The sequence below is a fragment of the Nannobrachium achirus genome, assembly GCF_963921795.1.
Source record: "Nannobrachium achirus genome assembly, chromosome: 8".
NCBI lineage: Eukaryota > Metazoa > Chordata > Actinopteri > Myctophiformes > Myctophidae > Nannobrachium > Nannobrachium achirus.
Window position 1 is genome coordinate 15,905,884 of NC_137817.1, and position 22,280 is coordinate 15,928,163.

Below are 22,280 nucleotides of genomic sequence, written 5' to 3' on the forward strand. Positions count from 1 at the left end.
ATTCCCGCTGGGGACTCTGTGGGCGCTGGGGGCGTGTTCTCTCCTCTGTGTCATCAGTGCCCACACTCTAGGTGGGGTTGCAAAAGGGCCTTTCTGAGTGGAGTTTGCATGTTCTTCCCAGTGCTCCTAGGGTAGGTACCCTCACAAAAACATGCAGTAATCCTGGCCTCTATACTGCCTCCCCATGGTCATCCGGGGCGCCTAATGGAGGGGAAAGGAACTGGTTGGAATAACGTGTTCCTTCCACGGGCTACATCCAACCGGGGAAACTGCCCCCCTGTCGGGTGATAAGAAGCAGCATGCTCAGTCCTCATGTACTGAGGGAAGCATGAGCTCAGTTCGGGGCCCTCCCCAGGTTGGCAGAGGGAAGATAGCGCCCAGGATTACAGCTTAGGCAATTGGCACTGGGTGAAAAATGGGTTACAAAAATTGTGGGATGAAAAAATTATAATAAAAAAAAAATATGTGCAAGCTCGAAAAGTGCAAGGCTACCCTGTGATTTAATCATATATTTTTGGATAAATTTGTACTTTTGTACCATCAGTGTGATGCTTCATATCCATATGAGTAAAATCACAGAGTCTTATATGACGCAATCTAAGATTCCCCTGAGAAATCCAATAAAAAAACAATGCCATGGCCCAGGGGGATAGCGCCCTCTAGCGGCAGTGATGTCAGACTTCGGTGCTCTATACTTCAGATATTTGAAAATAGCAGAACTACAAGCTCACAACAGCTTGCAGATCAGTTGTAGATTTTCCGAAGACACACATGATCCCCGCAAAAACATAAGCGCGCCTCCTCCTCCCATAAGCGCTCTCTTGTTGCCTGCTGCGTCGCAGGGACCTTCCAAAGCCTGGTGATTTATTGCAGCTGCAGAACTCCTAGCTCGGCCCGCTGCGTGCGTCAGCAAGCAGCGATGGTTCAGGGCCGCATGGCCGCATCGCCCTTGTTAACCCGTTTCATTTTAATTGGGAGGCGGAGGATGTCGAGAAATAAGCTGCTTACATGAATTATGACAAGTTTAGCGCCTCATGCTAAAGTGGCCAGACACTCTCCTCTTTGCCCTAAGGCAGGACAGCAGGATAAACTATTGACACATGGATTAATGCAGAATTATGCAGAATTGTACTGTATGGCCAAGTCCATTGGGTTTTGTGGAAGATGCTTATACCGGTAGCTTGTAGATCGGCTATTTTCGCTGCAAACCATGCTTCCATAGAAGATATGCTGGCTTCTATGGAACCCAAACGACTGAAATCAGTCGTGGCGACTGAGAACTTTAATTCATGTTCACGATGGCTGGACAGAGTACTGGACTCCAGTACTTGAGTCAGAGTGATACTCCTGCTTAAATATTACTTGGTCAAATGGTCAAATTTGTAATCGAATTAAAGTACTGGAGTACTTTCTTTAAAAAATACTAATAAGATATAAAATTAAATATATAAAAATATGTAAGTATTCAAAAGTACAAATTACGGTTTTTGTTTTAATATCAAAGCATTTCTGTATTGAAATTTAGACATTTTACTAAAACAATTCAAAGATGGAGACACGTGTGCTATTTTCACTTAATTTTGAAATAGGACTTGAGTCAAGTCAACTTTATTGTCACATCCCACCTTTACAGGTGTAAAACAGCGAGGGGAAGAAAGAGAAAGATCAATTAGAAACTAGTAAAGTAAAGGTACTCCAAAAAGGTTTCCTTAAGTCCAGTACTCAAGTAAATCATCTCTGTCGGTTGTTAAGTTCATACAGTATGTACAAAACAGTTACTTATCATTATTCAAATTCAAAAATAGCAACAGTCTACTAGCTCAAAATGTGTCGCTTTCGCAGCGCGCTTTCGCAGCGCGCTTCGAGCTTGCGGATCCAGCTACTTTTTATGCTTTTGTGTGTCCTTGTAGTATGATCAAGTACTGTAGGGCATTAATTTAGGGAGGAAAAAAAAAGAAAACAAAATGTAAAAATATGGAAATAAGAGCAACAAAATGCAATTGGTTACTGTCCACCACTGACTATTCATGGCCAACAGAGAGCCCCAGTGGGACATCGTAGCGTACCGAGCTGTCTGACTCACGCGGCTCACTCATTTTCCTCGTCTGGTGAAATATCATAATTACAAAGGTCGACGGTCACTAGGAAGTGGCTTATTTAATCTGTCCTATCTCTTCAGCGTAATTAACAGACTAATTGCTCCCGTCTAATAGCAGTTCCTGCTCATCCGTGGCGTGCTGCTGAATGCTAAAACAGGACACTGATTGAAGCCGCTATAATTTATATATCATTTCTGTCCAACATGCTTAGCATTAATTTAACATTGAAATTGAGGCGCAACGACAGTTAATGGAATCGGCTAGATTATATGAAAAATGTATAATTTATAAATAATGTATTCCTATTTTGGGTATGTCCTTACAGTTGCAGGTAAAAAAAAATGCAAAAATTGGGAAAATAGTCGATCTACATACATAGTAGAAGCTCACCACGTGGCTAGATTATATGAAAAATGTATAATTTATAAATAATGTATTCCTATTTTGGGTATGTCCTTACAGTTGCAGGTAAAAAAAAATGCAAAAATTGGGAAAATAGTCGATCTACATACATAGTAGAAGCTCACCACGTGTGACACATTGTGAACATGTGGATCTGCTATTTCCACTATTTTTGCAGGACGACATACAGTATATACCAGCAAGACGCCTAAGGGGCGACAAGCGAGGTCGTGCCATGTCTTGGCCATCTGGCCAGTGGTGTATATTGCAGTGGTTCTCAACCTGTGGGTCGGGACCCCCAGGGGGGTCTCCAAATTATTTTGGGGGGTCCCCAGATGATTGACTTAATGTGCAACATTGGTTTCTCACTCAACAGTAAACAAACCGACATAACGTTTGAGTGTATAGAGGGTATCTGCACATTCCTAAAGTGACAATTTAAGGAATTTTAAGACCCTTTTAATACCTCTATAATACAATTAAAATAAACTTTGGCCATATTGTCAAATATTAGAGGCAGAAATTGTGAAAATAGCAGATCTACATGCTCACAACACCTCACGTTGCGAGGCGTTGTGAGCATGTTTTCACAATACAAGCGTGTTATACAAAATGTTATGCATCAAGTCCTATTGCTAATAGGGTGGGGGGGTCCCCAGTTAAAATATGATTATTTTGGGGGTCGCGGCCTGAAAAGGTTGAGAACCACTGGTATATCGGACCAGTTACCAATAAATATAATAGGCCTATATACTGTATATTATATTTCTTTTACAGTTTCAGAGTAAAAAGAACAGTGATGATTTCAGGGTTTCAAGAACCATAAAAAGCCAACTGACTCTTTGTCGTTTGCAGTTCCCGCAGTGGCGCCGACTAACGTCAGTGGAGGGAACGGACGACGGCATGAACTGGTCATCTCGTGGGAGGTAAGGTCTTCTGTTCACTGGAACATGACTGAGGGTTAAAATAACCATGTGTTAACCACTTAAAGGTTGGAGCGGAGTCACTGGCTTATACTATACAACAGTGTTTCTCAAATGGGGGTACGAGTACCCCTAGGGGTACGCGGGGGTACTGCAGGGGTTACGTGAGAAAAAACTAGAAAATGGGAATATGTACAGGTATTTAGTGTTATGGTCAATGATAAAACATTGACAGGTTTTGTGTAAACCTTCTCATTTGTAAATTGTTAAACCAAATTACATTAATACCTTGATCAGTACAACTGTTATTGAATAGAAAGCAATGTTTAAGCCGGTGTTTGCATGTCAGTTGGAGCGTGATAATCAGAGCTGATGAGGAGCCTGCAAATTGATCCCAAACTGTGCAGCGGTTTTGGGCTTTACATATGTAATGCCACAGCTGTTCCTGCTGATATATGTTTCGCACACCCATTTCTTGCCATTTTTATGTTTATTTTGAACATAATTGGTATGTTCATGTCAATTGTTCTAAGCAAAATGCTGTAGTCAGGGGAAGGGGGTACTCGCCTTCAGAAATAAGTAGAAGTACCACTGCTATACAATACTGCCTTCTCTGTTTTCTGTTATAGTGGAGAAAGCTTTTGCTGAAAATAGCCGATTGACAAGCTTTACTATGTGTTGCAATGCAGCGCGTTGTGAGCTTGTCGATCTGCTGTTTTCTGCGAAAATGTTGACCGCAGTCCAAAAACACCAGTTTGATACGATGTGCTCTAAAACAGGGGTTTTCAAAGTGGGTGACGGGGCACCCTTGGGTGCTGTGATGCCAGTCCAGGGGTGCCACGAGATAATTTGATAATATTTGGAATTCATCAATATCACTACATCAATATCACTTCACTATGTCAATGAATGTTTTGTCACTTAGATAGGATCTGAACCATTCTAGTGCTGACCCAGTCACCCACCCAATTTTCAATTACAATATGGTGGTCAATTGTGTCGAATGCAGCCGAAAGATCTAACAGCACCAACACAGTACACAAGCCGGCCCCCGAATTCATCCTATCCTTCATCCTAAGTGCTGTTTCTGTACTATACTGTACTCTAAAACCTGACCAATACCTCAAAAAGTTCATGCTCATTTATAAAAGTTGTGAATAAACTCGTTTTTCAAGAGCTTTCGAAAGAAATGGTAACTTTGATATTGGTCTAAAATAATTGAGGTCATTGGTAACACCACAGTCAGTGGTTTTATTAGATATTTTTCAAATGAGGCTGAACAACTGGCGTTTTAAAAACAGAGGATAATCCGACAGCAACAACATCAAACTTTGAGGACCTTTGTAATTAAGAAAAGGTTGGATAATCACTGATGCGCGCTATTTCTATGTCCACTGTGAATCTAGCTGTCAGAGGAGTGTGTGAGTTAATGATCACGCATTTCGCCATTCATTAAATACCTCCACTTTTTTTTGTGGCTTAGGGAATATCTGTCAGAGATTATTAACCCTTAAGTTCTGTTCAGATTCACTACACCTTCGTTCTGTTCGGGTCATTTTGACCCGGGAGATATTTGGTTTAAAAAAAACAACACTAATATAAATTTTAACTTAACAAATCATCATGATACATTGACTTTGACTGAATACCAAACAATTCATATGATATATATGGTAAATGTTTGCATTTCTGCTTTGCTATATCACATTAAACACTGAACGAGCTAGGCGTTTTTACTGATTTAGCTGGAATTCATGTAAAAAAACTACTTCATTTAATACTGGGCAATATTGCTCATGCTTATAGGAAAAAATAAAAATCAGACAGGGGGGCTTCGGAAGGGGGGTGTTAGAAGGGGGGGGCTGTGTGTCTGTGTTTTGGCACAATACTGTGTATTTCTGTGCATAATTGTGTGCTTCCGGGTCAAAATGACCCGAACAGCACTTAAGGTTCAAAAAATATGAGAGGGGTGTAGCATGGGTGTAGTGCAAAAATATTTTTTTTACACGTTCATCTCAGAAGAATCTTTAAGGCCAGTGAGTTTCAGGTGGAACAAATGTAAACTTCTACCTTTTTTTATCAAATGAAAATGTAAAACGGGTCAAAATGACCCGAACAGAACTTAAGGGTTAAGGTGATAAAGCCCAGCTGATGGACGAGCCTTCCCCACGCTGGGTTTGCTAAAGCATGAAGGGAAACCGCTTTGGTTATTAATGACAATCTTTAAGATGTACAGATGATCCCATTAGTTCACGCCCAGCCACACTCACTTGAGCTGAGAGATGAGCAGTCTGTTGCTGTGTTTATGGTTAGTTTGGAGTCTTTTTTTCCTTGTGAAGTTGGTTCTATACGGATGGGACGATAGTCGTTGTTATTATTTATTACAGGGCTTGGTTGAATGCTTGATTCTGATTGGTCAATCGCTGAATTCAGCGGTGTGTTATTTTTGACAGATAACAAACCGTTCTCTAATCAAAGGCTCAGAGCACCTGGCCCTGAGTTGCTTGATTTTGTACCGTATCCGAAATAGCAGCCATGTAACCAAACACACAATGGCATTTACAGCAACATTGCTGTCAAGAACGTTTTTGGAGAAATGAGTGAGAAATAAAAATGCAGTAACCGGATATTGATTCTATTTTACATTTTAAACTTCCCGAGGCGAACCGCGTTGCACTGGACGCACCTGGCATACATTAATGGACTACTTTCATTACCATAAACAATGAAGTCCTTAATGTTGTTGTTACTTTTGGGTCAAGTTTTGAATTTCTCTATGAAGTAGCCGTGTAATAAGCGGGATAATCAATGGGGAGCCGGTCATTATTGAGAAATAAACCCATTCAGGGTGATTGAATCTAATCACCTCTAATCTAATCACCATCACCCTGTCGGGTAATGAGCCGCTCCCCATTGATTATCCCTTGCGTATTGCGGGGGAAAAAAAATTAAAATAAGCTTTACAGTAGATCTGCTATTTTTGGGTTAATGTTCCCCCCATGAATGCTGCAAGGGTGCAAGTAGCCTTGTTACCAAGCTGCTCTTGTCGGAGATGAGAAATGTGCTTCTCTTTTTCCGACCAACCACGGAGAATGTAAACATATTTGTAAAGCGTCAACGTCATTTCCTTGGGCAGTACTTCCACCAAATTCCGGTATATTTCCGTTTAGACACTCAACCGGCTAGGACTTGCCCGCCACGGGGTGCAAGATTTTAACAAATTAAAGTGGCATTTGAAGAGATTTACGCATATTTTCATTTTCACCATAATATTGTTAAATGCAATCATTTTGGCCGTCACATGAAATATTCATAAATGTCCCATAGTCGGTTGGTGGTTGCAGTCTCGTTATCTTCAGGGCAGTGTGACGTAATAGAGAAGATGAAAAAAAGAACTACTCATGATGAAAGTGTCAGTAGATGAGTGCAGCCAGAATGAAAACAGGATCAAGAGTCTGTAGAGGTTCTGCAGATGAAAAGAAGGTTGAGTTCTTTGTGGGATTTGATGTTGCGTTTCAAAGGACCGGGTGGATTGGTGGCAGCTGGCCCTGCAGTCCCCGGTCAGAACCCTCTTAAGTTGGGCCATGTCTCTGTACTGCTGTACAGGGGCGTCACAAGGGGGGGGGGGGGGAGTGGGACTGAGTTACTAGGGCCCAAGGTGGAGGGGCCTCAATTATACTTTAGCTATTGAAAAATAGCAGATAGCAGATATCAGATAGCAGATATACAAGAACCGAGTGCCGCGCTGCGAGCTTGTAGATCTGCTATCATGAAAATGTGTGCAAATCTTTGAATATATTTATTTTTTAAGTGAACATTTGTAACTAAGATTTTGCTTCTGGGGGGTCCCTTATTACATTATGAGCCGTTATTACATTATGAGTTCCTACAGTCCTCCAAATGAAAGGAATTGAGCACCACTGACATAGAAACATGGAAGGATTTAAAATATTCAAAGACTTGCACAAATGTTCACGATTTAAAAAAAATAGCAGATCTACAAGCTTGTAGATCTTCTATTTTTCAGTAGTTAAAGCACAGAAGAATGCATTCCCAGTCTAAATGGGTTAAACCCCCTCCCCCTGTGAAGATCATTCATGGGGGGCCCGCAGTGAATCCTTGTACCCAGGGCCCAGAATTTGGTGTGACACCCCTGCTGCTATAGCCACACATCAAGGATAGAGCTTATAGTTATGGAGCTCTCCGCCTCAGTGGTTCTTAACCTGTGGCCCCGGGCCGTGAGGATATTCATTTAGAGTAGCACATTTTTACCAAATTTTCTCCGCAATTTAGTCGCGTTGCCAATTAATTCCTCCCACTGCTTGCCACTTCTGTTGTACCCTACTGGCTCACCTGCAAGTGAGGAGTCCCCACCGGGAGGACCTGGCCATCGCCCTACTCCCCTCCCGTACAACATTCCCTGCTGACAGGCGCTGCCAGCATATAGGAGTACAGTATGTGCAGTGACAATTATGTCCCTCCATGCCCCGGCTTTCCTCCCCCGAACATCGGGCCAATTGTGTTTGTGTAGACCCATGACAAAGCCACTGTGGTGGATTCTAACCCCTTGCGATATGGAACTTAAAGTATACTGCTTTAGTTGCATTGATCCAAGCTGAAACACAATTGACTCATTTACTGCCAACATTGTTTTTCGACTTTGGTCTGTCCCTGTCACGCTTTTTAGTTTTTCTTACCTTTTAAAAGTAGTCACAGCATATCCATCTAAGATGGATCATAAGATCCAGTAGATCGTGCACGGTCCACACGCACGCTTCGTCATGGCGCCGATGGAAAAAGACCACACATGAATCTGTCAAACCGTTCCAGAGATACCAGTAAGACTCTCTAAGGAAGATAAGCGACCATCACGCATACACAAACTTTAGAAGGCAATCGTAGCCAATGAGGAGGGAATATAGGAAATGGGACAGATCCATGTTGATGACATGACTTTAGAGATGGTATCAGAAAACAGAGAAATGGGTGTTTTCCTGCAAATTTGAACATGGGAGCCAATGGAGATTCAGTTTTTTTATCCCGCCTACTTACTGTTTCTGGTTCAAACGTGATCCGGTTCTTTTAGAGCAAATGAAATTAAAAAGAAATCTGTCATTATCTCGTCAATGGTTGTAGGGGCTTATAAAATAATCCTGTTATATCTTGTCAATGGTAGTGAATAAGTGGACCACCTAACCCCAGGTTGAACCAGGGGGTTGAAGGTGAGGACTGGTGGCTTCTGGACTACATATGGAATGTGGACTACAGATGTGACAATGTTTACATGGGTTACTCCACGATGGCCAGAGTTCCAACATGTTCCGGAACAATTTGAATGGAGCGATGAGTTCTCAAAGTGGGGTCCAGTGGACCCTCTGTGTGTGTAATTGTTAGGGGACTTTTCCACCGGCAAAGAACCGGTTCTGGTTCTTTCTCCCGCCTATGGGATGAACCAGAGGTGAGCTTTTCCACCAAGAACCGAGTTGGTTCCGAACCGTAAAAGTTGTTTCGCGGCCCGGTTCGCAAGAACAAACCAAGGTTCCAAGAAAGTTGCCATCCCATAGCCGGGAGAAAGAACCCGAACCGGTTCTTTGCGGGTGGAAAAGGCCCCTTAGAGTTATGTGGGTACTTGAAATGTAAAACTCCCACTGGGGAAACACTGGAATGGAGGTTGTTACAGCACGTTCTTTCTGTCTATTAGTTCCTGGTGTTTTGGCCAATGCAAAATTAATTTCCCAGTACATAATGACCTATATTTTCGTCCATGCCTTACCCCTTATCCCTAAACTTCTTTTCTCTTCTTGTACTATTTTGAAAAACCTCGTTATGTCCATAATTGTTACGTTCGGGATTCAAAAACAGCAAAAGGAGCAGATCCACTGCGCGTTTCAAGCTTGTGGAGCAACTACTTCTGATGCTTTTGTGTGACACTGAAGTAAAATAACATACAGTTAGAATATGCAAATAGGAGATTCCAGAGATCTTCAAGCTAGAATGTTCATTATAACAAATATGCTGATTAAGCTGAAAGTATCCAAACGCTTTGAATAGCTTGAGAAATGTGTATTTTAAGTTTGGCCCCATTTCAGAGATATATGGTGGTAGTTAACTTCCAATCTAAGAACAATCCCCCTTTCTCTGAGGCGGGTGTGTGTTTATGAGCATCTGTTGTGTAATGTGCCGGCCGCGGCACAATTTAATCAGCCTCACGCCAAGTGACGAGGGCATTAGCGTTGAGATGTCTGTCACAAGAGCTACGGTAGCAAACACCTCTGGCTCGGGGCCAGGCTCCGAGGGATAACGCAGATGAACCGCCGATGAACAACAACGCTGCGGGGCCAGCAGATGAGAGCGTGCTTGAAGGATCTATTAGCAGGGGAGTGGCGAACAGATGTGAGAGGGAGGCAAGGGTTATTCTTGTAGTTATTAAGTATGGGAGCCCAACTGTCACCCAGGAAAATAACCTTCACCATGCAGAGAAGTGCACCTCGTGGGACGTTAAAGGGGAGTATCAGGCCAGATGGGATGGTGGTGTTTAGGTCCTGGGACGACACACTTGATCGTTTCACTATTTATAGCCAGTCACGGAATGTCATTAAGAGGGGAGCTTACGTCGCCACAATGTCTCTGTGTCTCTCTGTCTGTCTCTCTCTCTCTGATTGATTGGTTGAATACTTTATTAATTAGAATATCGTCGTTGTCGGGTGGAAACCTCGTATCTCCAAGTTTAAAATTTGTACCTTCTTTCGCAAAGTAAAGCCCTGCTTCGTCATACAAGGCCGTCGCACAAAAGTAGTGAAAACAGACCATCTACAAGCACACAACGCCTCGCGGTGCGAGGTGTTGTGTGCTCGTAGATCGGCTGTTTTCACTAGTTTAAATCATTTTAAAAATGATAAATGCAAAACTAACGGTTTTGGACATTTTCACCCGACAACGACGATATACTAAATTGTTCCATTGGGGACCACTTGTGGACCACTGTACTCAAGTCTCAATTCATGTATGTAAGGCATACATACAATACACCAGTAAGGCTCCCTAATCGGGAGATAAGCACTTATCTCCACAAATAGGGCAAAAATGTGTTTTGCCAAAATCTTCCTGATCCATGTTGATGACATGAGTGTAGACATACTGTGTAGTGATTTTCGTGATTTTAGGGCAAAATCTGTAGGAGCAGTGTCCAAAAATGTGTTTTTAAAAATCGGCCTGGAGGTGGCGCTATATGGGACAGATTCATGTTGATGGGATGAGTGTAGACATACTGTGTACCGATTTGCGTGATTTTAGGGCGAAAATTGTAGGAGCAGTGTCCAAAAATGTGTTTTGCAAGAATCGGCCTCATGGTGGCGCTAGAAGAGGGCCATGTGAGAAATGAAGGGTGGGGTCTCCGCGCCGGCAAGGCGGACGAATAGGTACCGGCCCCGGCTGTCCCGGTCGCTCCTAGCCGGAGTTACGGCATTTTATGTGAGCTGCAGTGTAGGGGGTCCTCCGCTGGGGGCGCCACCACTTTTGCATCCGTTCTGGAGCACCAGGAGTCGGTGGTCCCCGGGAATTGCCCGTGAGCAGCCCCGTTGGGGTGGTCATTTGGTCATGTTTGCGCATTTGGTCATTTTTTACATCTGGGGGTCCCCCAGGGACCTGGGGGTCCCTGGAGCTCCGGGGGTCCTTGGAGGTTGTAGTTTGGCAGCCAAGGAACGTGCAAAATTTGGCATGGATCGGGGCAACGGTTGCGGAGATATAAGCAGGGAAAAAGTGTGACGTGTGAGGTGTGACAGACAGACTGACAGACAGACGGAGGGACGGACGGAGTTACACTTTGTGGTGGTTTTGATAGTAAAGTGCGACCTACGGTCGCAACAATGCATACAATCTCTCTTTGTGCGTGCGTGCGTGCGTGCGTGCGTGCGTGCGTGCGTGCGTGCGTGCGTGCGTGCGTGTGCGCGTGTGTGTGTGTGTGTGGGCGTGCTTGCGTCTCTTCCTTTTCTCTCTTTCTATAATTATCTCTGTGTATACGTATCTGTCTATCTCACTGTCTGCAACCCTCTTTCTCTCTCTCTCTCTCTCTCTCTGCATTTCTCTTACATTTCTCTGTTCTATTACACAGAAGTGTACATGGCTAATTAGTGCTTGTCTTAGATTAAACTTTCATCTCATGCATCTACGTAAGTAATAATTAGGAAGAAAATCCAATATAACCCTGTCTAAAATAGAACCCTTGTATACCCCTGTAAATGCCATCCAACTGTGTCCCTGTGTATGGATTGTGTTCTTTGTACAGCACAATCCTCCTGTTAATACTCTGAAAGTTATAAAAACACTGCAGCATGTACTTTGATTACACTTGTTCTGGGCCAATACTGATGTTTAAAATGACAAAAATGTGTCCGATAGTTAGTTTATTTCGTTATTTTCTTATTTATTCCCACTTTTGTTACAGGAAAACAAACATGTCTCCATGATAAAACATAACCGTTTAGAATGTACAGCTTGGTTGGTTGGTTGGTTGGTTGATTGATTGATTGATTGATTGATTGATTGATTGATTGATCTTACCGATTATAATAATTAAGGCTCTGTTCCATTTAGTGTAGCACAGTTCTCAAACTTTTATTCATTTCAAGTAACTTTAGAGTAGGATATGCAAATGAAACCAAATGGACCCTGACAAATCCATTTGGTTCCACGTGTATACTCTCTCAGAGTTACACACCCATTTGAAACCTCCTCAAGGAACCATGATGATGCCTGGACACACGTTGAGACCATCTGGCGTAGCAGAGTTTCCAGTGAGCCAACATGCACAGTATCTGCACCCAGACTCTGTTTGACCAGAATGCTGTGGTGTAAAGTAACTAAGTCCTACATTTACTTAAGTATTGTACTTAAAGGAATAGTTCACCACTTTTCAACCTGTCTTCATATAATAGGTCCTCACTAATGTTCATAATAAAATAGCACAATTTTTTTCTATTCAGTCTGGGTCTCATAGGAGAGCTGTCAAATCCTTCTACCGGTGACATCATCGTTTGACAAAAAAAATGTTAATAATATTTTTGAAAAAATATATTTCGATTTTTATTATCACAAGAACAATGGCTTCCACTTTAACATTGCAACTTTTTCAGGAATAGAAAACCTGCTGTTTCTATTAGCTTGCATTTCCCATTGATGATGTCACCGGTAGAAGGATTTGACCCACCCACAGCTCTCCTATGAGACCCAAACTGAGTAGAAAAAATTGTGATATTTTATCATGAACATTAGTGAGGACCTATTATATGAAGATAGGTTGAAAAGTGGTGGAGTGCCCCTTTAAGTACGATTTTGAGTTATTTGTGCTTTTACTCCACTACATTTATTTGAAAACTTTAGTTGCTAGTTACTTTCCAGATATAAATGATTATATTATAAAACATGCATTAACTCATTGCATGCCAGGCCCGATAGTCCCGAGATTATTTGAATGTCTTTCCCTGCCAGGCCCGATAGTCCCGAGAATTTCCGCCATTTTGAAAAAAAAAAATCAAAAAAAAAATTTTTTCAAAATTTTTTTTGGACCCCAAAAAATGTAGTAGGCATGATAGAAATCGCGAAATTGCATGTTTAACCCCCATAGCAACCCCATCTATCAAACATGGCAGCCATCTTTGTTTACATTTTAGGAAAACATAATGGCTTGTATCTCATGAATGCCTGAACGGATTTTCATTCGGATTTTTTTGTTTGAAAGCTGTGAGCAATGTGAACACACGTGGTGCATTATCTAGGCATGGGTGTGCATGATCCGTGCACTATGAATTACATGGAAGTCTATGGAGACCAGATGCAACATTGAGTACGAAGGTATGTTAAAATGGCGGGGAATGTGTTAATCCACTTTAGCTGTCCGCCCTCTATTTACCGCAATTGCTGGAATATAAGCCGCACCTGACTATAAGCCGCAGGTGTCCTTCCTGCTTCCCGCTAGAGCGCCCCTGGTGGCCGTTAGCTGTAAAAATCTATATATAAATCCTTGTTAAAGACCATTGTAAAACTAACTAACTGGCCATTAGCTGTAAAAATCTCTATATAAGCCGCACCGTTGTATAAGCCGCAGGGTTCAAAACATGGGAAAAAATCCGCGCTATCCGAGTTATATAGTATAACTCTATGATTCCTACACATAGCACAGTGCGTGCAGCAGCAAAGACATCATAGCTAGGCTCTCTCAGCTCCCCTGCCCATTACCAGTGATGTAGGAGACGGTTATCCTTCAATAATTCCATCACATTGCAGGAGAACCACGGGTACGGGTGAAGCCCACATGCTTTTCACTCGGGCTGCCAATGTCTCCCTTTTCCCTAGCGCCGCGTGTGCCATTTAAAGTCATTTTCGCCTTGCCCTATTTCTTTCCCGGTTCCGGCTAAACGCTTTTGGAAATAAATCGGGAACTAGTGCCGGTGATCAATGGAGATGAATATTGAAGGAGACGGAGCAGGACTGTCGGCCCTCTTTGGCAGTCAGGGCATGATGCGAGCGAGCGGCACGGCAGTTCTGCCTCTCCAATCATCTGTGGAGCGTTGTCAAGAGCCCGGGGCGGCTGCGGCGGCGGAGGGGCAGGGTTATTAACCCATTTAGAACGGCAAGCTTGTAGATCTGCTATTTATTTTTTTATCGTGAAAATTAGAATTTTGACCCGATTCTATAAGTGTCTTTTGAATCCTTCTAAGGTTTTTTGAAAAGCCTATGTTTCTACGTCAGCAATCTGGCCAGCCATCGTCAAAGAAAAGGTCCTTTTCACTTAACTGGAGCTCAGTTAGCCTGTTCTTGAGAGACTACTATGTCAGTGGTTCTCAAACTTTTTCACGTGAAGGACCCCCAAAATGATATATATTTGGCCACGGACCCCCTATCTCAAACTATTGTATCAGGGACCCCCCAGGAGCAAATATTTGAGTTACAAATGTTCGCTTTAAAAAAAAGATATATTCAAAGACTTGCACAAATGGTCATGATTTAAAAAAAATAGCAGATCTACAAGGTCGCAGCGCAGCACAGAGTGCCGCGCTGCGACCTTGTAGATCTGCTATTTTTCACTGGTTAAAGCATTCAATAATTCGAGGCCTAAATGGGTTAAGCAGGATGAATGACTAAACAGTCGCCGCCGTTTCATTCAAGCGTCTCATTAGATGAGACGGTGAGAGAGGCGCTCCCTTCAAACCGGGGAGCCATTGCCAGGGCCATTATAGCGGTGCCCCTGCAGCCGCCATTGGCGAGCGCCTAGCGCGGGGGAGGCCCCCGCAATCCTGTTCAGGAGTATCGCGGCTAATGTATGCCTCGGCGAGGTAGACAGATGTTTATTTTCTTTTTTTTGTTGCCATGTGAACCGGTGTTTGACGAGACGTACCCCCTGCCACAGACCTCTCAGGGCAGAGATACCAATATTCGCTGCCCGACCTGTTCAACATGGTACCATAATATCGTTGTTGGGTAGAAACCTCTTATCTCCATGTTTTAAATTTGAGTTTTTTTGTAAATGAATGCCATACTTACAGTTTTACAGTTGACAGTTTAGGCATTTAGCAGACGCTTTTAATCCAAAGCGACTTAGCAGATAATACATCACTATAATAAACAAGATAACATGTCAGAACATCAACAACAATATAACAAATGCATAATGAATATCAATCTAAAGAACCAATATAATCAGTAAAGAAAAAAGGATTCTAAAAAACCTAAAAACAAATGCTAACTAGCTTCATGTACGGTCATTGAGTGTTTCAGTAGTGCTATGGGTTTAGGTGGAGTCTGAAAAGGTGAGTCTTCAGTCCATGGCGAAAGCTAGCGAGTGAGTCCGTTGTTCTAAGTGCGACAGGGAGTTTATTCCACAGCTTGGGGGCCAGGAGGGCAAACTGTCTCAGTCGAGTGGATTTTTGTCCTGGGGCTTTTAGCGAGGGTTCTGTCAGCGAGGGATCATACTACAGCAAATCATCAAAAAGTAGCAGATCTGCAATCTCGAAACACGGCGCAAAACGACGCATTATGAATTTGACTTTGAATCCTGAGAAGTAACAGTTTTTGTTTTGGACAGTTGAGGTTTCCACCAGAGAGAGACGATGTTGAACATGTGTAGTGTGTAATGGCCATTATTATGCATCATCAAACTCACACCCAAATCTTTCTATGAGTAAAACATAATAATACTGTCGCTGTCATCAGGCAGAAACCTTGTAAAACAATTTAAAAATGTTGCAAGGCCCTACAAGTCAAACAGAAATGTAATTGTCAACGACAAAAACACAATTAAATCGTTAATCGCAATTATTTGAGTGACAATCGTCATGTAAAATGTCATAATCGTGACAGCCGTAAGTGTTTGTATGTTGATGACATGTATTATTGTGTTCATTTTGTATGCTATGTTGATGAATTGAATACATAGAACCACAATGGAAACAGGTCCCTGGGATGTTTTTGTTATCCTTTTAGCCTTGATGCTTTGCTGTAGTATGTGCTGTTTACATTTCTTTCTAATAAAGTAATCAAAATTAACACTGAGGTAGCAAGTGCCTCCTCAGAAAAACATTACATACTGTACAAACAAAATGGCCGCACCATAGACTCATATGACCGGCACTGTTGCACTAATTTGTCAGTTGGCTCATTTCTACCCTGCTGTGGTAGGCCTATTTGTGTCCATCTCTGTTCTACAAAGCCACGCGTGCTAACTTAATTAACCGGTGAACTAATTTAGTCATGCAATTTTATTTATTTTTTAAGGACCCATAATCCGTTGCATCTCTCAAATGCCTTTGCCAGTTCAGATGATCAGTTAATGATGGAGGCTAATTCATTTTCGCTCAGCGTCCTTGTAATTAGGCAGTCACGGAGATGATTGGCCGTCATTTGAAACAAAGTCGTGATGAGCGACATCGCCACTCCACCCCCCACACCCACCCCCCACGCAGGGCAGGCTGGGTGGCTCATTTCGCCGATGCCTTCGGGAGATGTGATTATTTCTACGTGTTAATGGCGTGACAGACTAGCAAACAAGCGTCACAGGTGTTTGTAACTCGTGGAACTCGGTCAGAGATTAAACTACTGTAAAATTGTTACATTTCATTCATGCTAAATTAATTGCATCTAGTTTGATTAAATGTGTAGCAGGTGTTTGAGGCTGATCCCAATATCACCACTTCAGTGAAACAGCAGATGAGCGACATGGCGTTTCCACAAATTGTCCACGGCACTCAGGCACTGGACGATAGGAAGCACAGCCTGTCTTGGAAGAAGTACTCAGAGTTGATGGTTTTTTTTTTTACTTAAAGGACCACCTCACCCATATAAAATACTAGATACTAGTAAGACGCCTCAGGTCGACTTCTGGCCATCTGGCCAGTGATGTATATCGGACCAGTTACCTATATGGAGACGCCTGCTTGATAGTCAACAAAGTGATGTCAGAACATGCCCATATATGGGCATTTCCAGATATGTGCTTAATATTGATGACATCGGGACAGGGATCTCCATATATGGGCATAAAACGGACAAGGACGTAATTAATTTGCAAGTGTGACTCGTGATGACATCAGCGAGCCCCATATATGGGCATAAAATGGACATCAAGCCAGAGTGTGATGTCAGAGCAGCAAACCCATTGTCGCATCAGTGCAACCACACTTGCAATTTCCCAGAATTACACCTTTATAGTTATAATAATGGTACAGTTTTTGTCTACTCAGCTTGTGTCTCAGAGGAGGGCCGTGGACAGTTCAGAAACCCACCTACCACCTGTACCAGTGACATCATCGCGGGGGATTCCAAGCTAGGAAAAGAAAAGTGTATAGAGGGTATCTTACTATCTGCACATTTCTAAAGTGACAATTTAAGGACCTTTTAATACATCTAAAATGTAAACATTAGCCAAATTGTCAGATAATAGAGGCAGAAATAGCAGAGGCTGATCCCAATAGCAGAAATAGCAGATCCACATGCTCACAACGCCTCGCAACACGAGGCGTTGTGAGCATGTAGATCTGCTATTTTCACAATAGAACTGTGTTTTACAAAATGCCTCAACTCTTGGTGCTCGTCAGGGTGGGGGGGTCCCCAGTTCAAATATGATTATTTTGGGGGTCGCAGCCTGAATAGGTTGAGAACCACTGCTTTAAGCACTAAACGTACACGCTACAGCTTAATGATATGAGCGCTGGAGGTTGAGCGTACCTTCATGGAGACTGGCAGTGCACTACAGTAGCATAGGAGGAGGAATCAGGAGTCAGGTCACACAGGCCGGCTCTGCTGGGAATCCTGCCCATGTTTTCTAACCTCATTTATTTTTAGCAGTCTGCGAGTAGTCTGTTGTTTCTGTCCAGGAATAATAATAATACATGCGGAACTCTTAAGCTGGCTGTGCTGAGAATCGCAGAAACAGCAACGCATGCCGCTAATGCCTCAGTCAGCCATCTTTGTCTGGCGTGGATTTTCAGGTCTGAAGGAAAAGAATACAGGTGAAAAGAACGGGTGAAAAGGATACACATCTGAATGTGTTGTAGTAGACTCTAATTCAATTCAATTCAATTAAATTCAATTCAAAGGAGCTTTATTGTCATCATGAGTGTCTTATGGTATATAAACCAGTCAATCAAACGTTGTCACAGAATCATAAAGAGTCAGTGTGGAACCCCAACATACCAAGGAAACATTAAAGACATGAATAGTTTGACTACAAACTAATTATGAAATAAGTTATTACATGGAACAGTACGAAGCCTAAGATATAAGATACCAGCTCATCACATCGAACATAATGATTATGACCACCAACGAATTCTAGATAAGATACCAGTAATACTCCCTAATCGGGAGATACGCGACCGTCAGTTTGCATGTAAAAGTCGGCCAGATGGTGGCACTAAATGGGACAGATCCATGTTGCTGACATGACTGTAGACATACTGTACTGTGTACCACTTTGCATGATTTTAGGGCAAAATCTGTAGGAGCAGTGTCCATAAATGTGTTTTAAAAAATCGGCCTGAAGGTGGCGCTAAATGGGACAGATCCATGTTGATGACATGAGTCTAGACCTACTGTGTACCGATTTGCGTGATTTTAGGGCAAAAATTGTAGGAGCTGTCCAAGAATGTGTTTAGCAAGAATCGGCCTCATGGTGGCGCTAGAAGAGGGCCATGTGAGAATTGAGGGGTGGAGGTTGTGGTTTGGCAGGCAAGGAGTGTTTGTGCAAAGTTTGGCATGGATAGGGGCAATGGTGGCGGAGATATGAGTAGGGCAAAAGTGTGACGTGACGTGTGACGGACAGACTGACGGATGGACTGACTGACAGACGGACAGACAGACAGCCGGTGGAGGTTTTGATAGTAACTGCGACCTGACGGTCGCAATAAATGACAGAGTAATACCGAAAGACAGTATAACATTACATTTAGTCATGTTGGACATTTATACAATTATAATTAAAACGTAGGCATTTAGAAGATGCTATATTATCCAGGATGAAAGTGCAAGGCCAGAGTCAGAAACAAACAACAGGGTATATATAGTCATATAGGTAGGAGTGCAGAGAGAACGATGTAGTGCCTCAGAGAAACTAGGATACCAGGCAAACATCAAACACAGCATCTGTCTAGACAGCATGCTATCTAAATAACATTATGTACTCTTGTGATCAAGAAAAAACTAATCTAAATGAAGAAAAAGTAAAGAAAAAACAATGTTCCTTATGAAGAAATAGGGCTGGTATGCAGTGGTAGAATGTGTTGATTGACGTCACACGGCCTTTTGGGAGAGGACTCACTCAGTAATGGCTGGGAGATTCCTGGACTGGAGGATTTTTATAAAATGGTCGTGAACCCCAAACCCTAGCAGCTGTCTGTTGGCTGATCCCAATTTTTGGCTGTTGTTTGAGCTCCGCGATCCCAATTAGCAGGTGCACTGGTGCTCGTTATAAAAAACAGCTTGTGGCATTTACATCAGTTCCAAGAACGGATTCTTTTTAAGCTTTTTTTCTTTCTTTCTTTCTTTTTTTTCTTGTTGAGACACTTTTGAATGCAATAACAGCAAGCAGCATTGATGTACCCCAAATAGGAAAATGTACGCAAACTGAATTGCCTAATTACAGGGGCTTTAGTGCCGGTAAGCTTGGATTGTAGTTTAATCTGTGTTGATAAGCTCTCGCAGGTAATTGTGTCTATGGAGCTCCAGTCAACCTCAGACTCTGGGTTTATGTTGCATTCAAAACTGTTTAACATCTCTGTCGGGTGGAAACCTCATACGTCCAAGAGCAGTGATGTGGGTCCCAGAAAAGTTTTATGAGTCCTCAATATAAAGTTTATGCGCGCAAAATGGCGTCAGACGTTGGTGGAATCAAAACATTGACGTTTCTATCGCCTGTTTAAGACTTTCTACGTGGATTTTATTTGTGTTAACGTAGGGTAAAGTAGGATGCTTTCACCCATGAACAATGGTGGTGTCTGTGGACGCGACGCGGTAAATTATTTTAACATGGACTCCAATGGAGGCGCATCCCCGGGACCCCAGGACCATAACATGAATGTGTCCCTGGGTGACTTGAATGAGTTTTTGATGCGGGATGCGCACGTAATGACATCACTGCAAGAGTGTTACTTTTCAGGATTCAAAAGCTCGAAACCGCTTTTTGAGCAGCGTTTCCGGCTTTTGGATCTGCTACTTTCGATGCTTTCCTGTGACGCTGTAGTATCGTCTCTGTTGGTAATAATAATAATAATAATAATAGATACCTATTTCCTCCCACAAGGGAAATTCAGTATTTTCAGCCGAACCCAGCTGATTCGCTGCCCACAAGGAGCGTGTGAGTAAATTAGGGGTTAAGAGTCTTGCTCAGGGACACTCATCGACTTTGCAACCCTGGCCTGGAACCAGGGGCTCTGGTTCCCCAGGCGGGCTCCCTAACCATTCAGCTATGCCAACCCCTAAAATGGAGACCTCATCTGTCCAAAACTGTTACATTTCTGGATTCAGATTCAAAAATAGCAAAAGTAGCAGATCTACAAGCTTCAGTAAATCTGCTACTTTTGTGCGACGCTTTAGGGCGTATTATAAATCCAGTGGGGCATTCATTTACGGAAAAAAAGGTTAGAATATGGAGATAAGCGGTTTCTGGGCCGACAGCAACAATAAGCTTCTTTCCTCTCTGTAAAATGTGTCTACCTCTCAGCCCGTGTCGGAGGAGTTCCAGAACGGCGAGGGTTTCGGGTACATCGTGGCGTTCCGCGCCAACGGCACGAGAGGCTGGAAGGAGAAGATGGTCACGTCGGCCGACTCCACCACCTACAAGTACCGGGACGAGACCTTCCCGCCCCTCACCCCCTTCGAGGTGAAGGTGGGCGTCTACAACAACAAGGGAGACGGGCCCTTCAGCAAAGTGGTGACCGTGTACTCCGCCGAAGGGGGTGAGCTGACTGTTTCTCCAGTCTTGGGGTTAGGGGTGGGCGATATAGAAAAATACAATATCACCATATTCTTCCAAGCTGTATCACGATACGCAATATTATCACGATTCTTTTTCATGTTCTTTTTTTATGGTTATTTTTCAAGTTACTTAACACATTCCCCGTCTTTTAAGAATACCTTCCTACTCCCATTTGCCATTTGTCTCCATAGACTTCCATGTAATTCATAGTGCACCATTCATGCACACCCATGCCTAGATCATGCACCACGTGTGTCCACATTGCTCACAGCTTTCAAACTAAAAACTGTGTAAGGTATTAAAAACTAAAAGAAAAAGGAGGAACAGACCATTTAGACCAGTGGTCCTCAAAGTGGGGTCCAGGGACTAAATTGACCTTTACAAGTATGTAACTCTGACAGTATACAAATGAAACCAAATGGACCCGTAATGGTCCATTTGGTTTCATTTGTATACTGTCAGAGTTAAGGGGAGAACTTGACATTTTACAGTTTGAGAACTAAGGATTTAGACCAAAATGCAGGTTTAAATGGATTCTGCAATGAATCTCTGTATTAACAATTCAACAGGATTTTTGTTATAAGGATCCCTCATTGTATCACGATATACAATATCTCTGAGAAGGCATATCGCCCACTCCTACTTGTGGTTTTGGATTTGCGTATAGGGCTGGTGGTTCTCAAAGTTGGGACCACTTTGCAAATGGAACCAAATGGAGGGTCCATTTGAACAAGTAGGGAACCCCCTTGGAACCACCTCAAGGACCCCCAGCAGGGATCCTCCATCTGGTTCCATTTGCACCATTTTGCTCTTTGAGTTATGGGGGTCCGAGGCCTAATGCAGTGGTTCTCAAACATTTTCATGTCAAGGACCTCCAAATTGATGTATGTATGAAAATATTCTTGTGCCAGAGACCCCCATACAAGATTTGTTTCAAAAATATTATTATCACTTTTTTTTAGGATTGTATAGAAAAAAATTCAAATGCTCTCCAATGCATCACGATGCGCCGTGCTGTTTGATTCTTTTCAAATAGACAATTTATATTCGGTTAAACTCTTGTGTGATGCTATATTAACTAATTTAGCTGGGGACCACCTGGAAACCCATCAAGGACCCCTGGTTGGGAGTCCCCGCGAAGGATTTTACCAGTCTCTGTGTGCATGCATTATTGCAACCTCCTATGTGTCCACTCCACTCAGTCAATTGGACTCACACATTGCCACTCTAAACATGAAATAGCCTACTCTGTTCAGTCTGTTGGTTTGCATTTCCACACAATATGTTTTAACCAGAATTAAAACATCTGACAGCACTTTGTGACAGCTTATGAATTGTATTGGCGTAGGCCTACCTTATTAGTGGGATGGTTGCGCTCTTGCGCGTGTTTGC

General features: G+C 42.7%; 1 protein-coding gene across 1 annotated transcript in view; it reads left to right on the forward strand.

Annotated features, from left to right (window-relative positions):
* cntn5 (contactin 5) overlaps window positions 1-22,280 on the forward strand; it is a gene marked incomplete at its 3' end in the record, with an annotated part of 350,866 nt that overhangs the window by 318,470 nt on the left and 10,116 nt on the right. Inside the window, exons 18-19 of the mRNA XM_080731735.1 lie at window positions 3,357-3,427; window positions 20,634-20,868. Coding sequence (XP_080587861.1) covers window positions 3,357-3,427; window positions 20,634-20,868 — 306 coding nt within the window. The remainder of the gene's footprint in view (window positions 1-3,356; window positions 3,428-20,633; window positions 20,869-22,280) is intronic.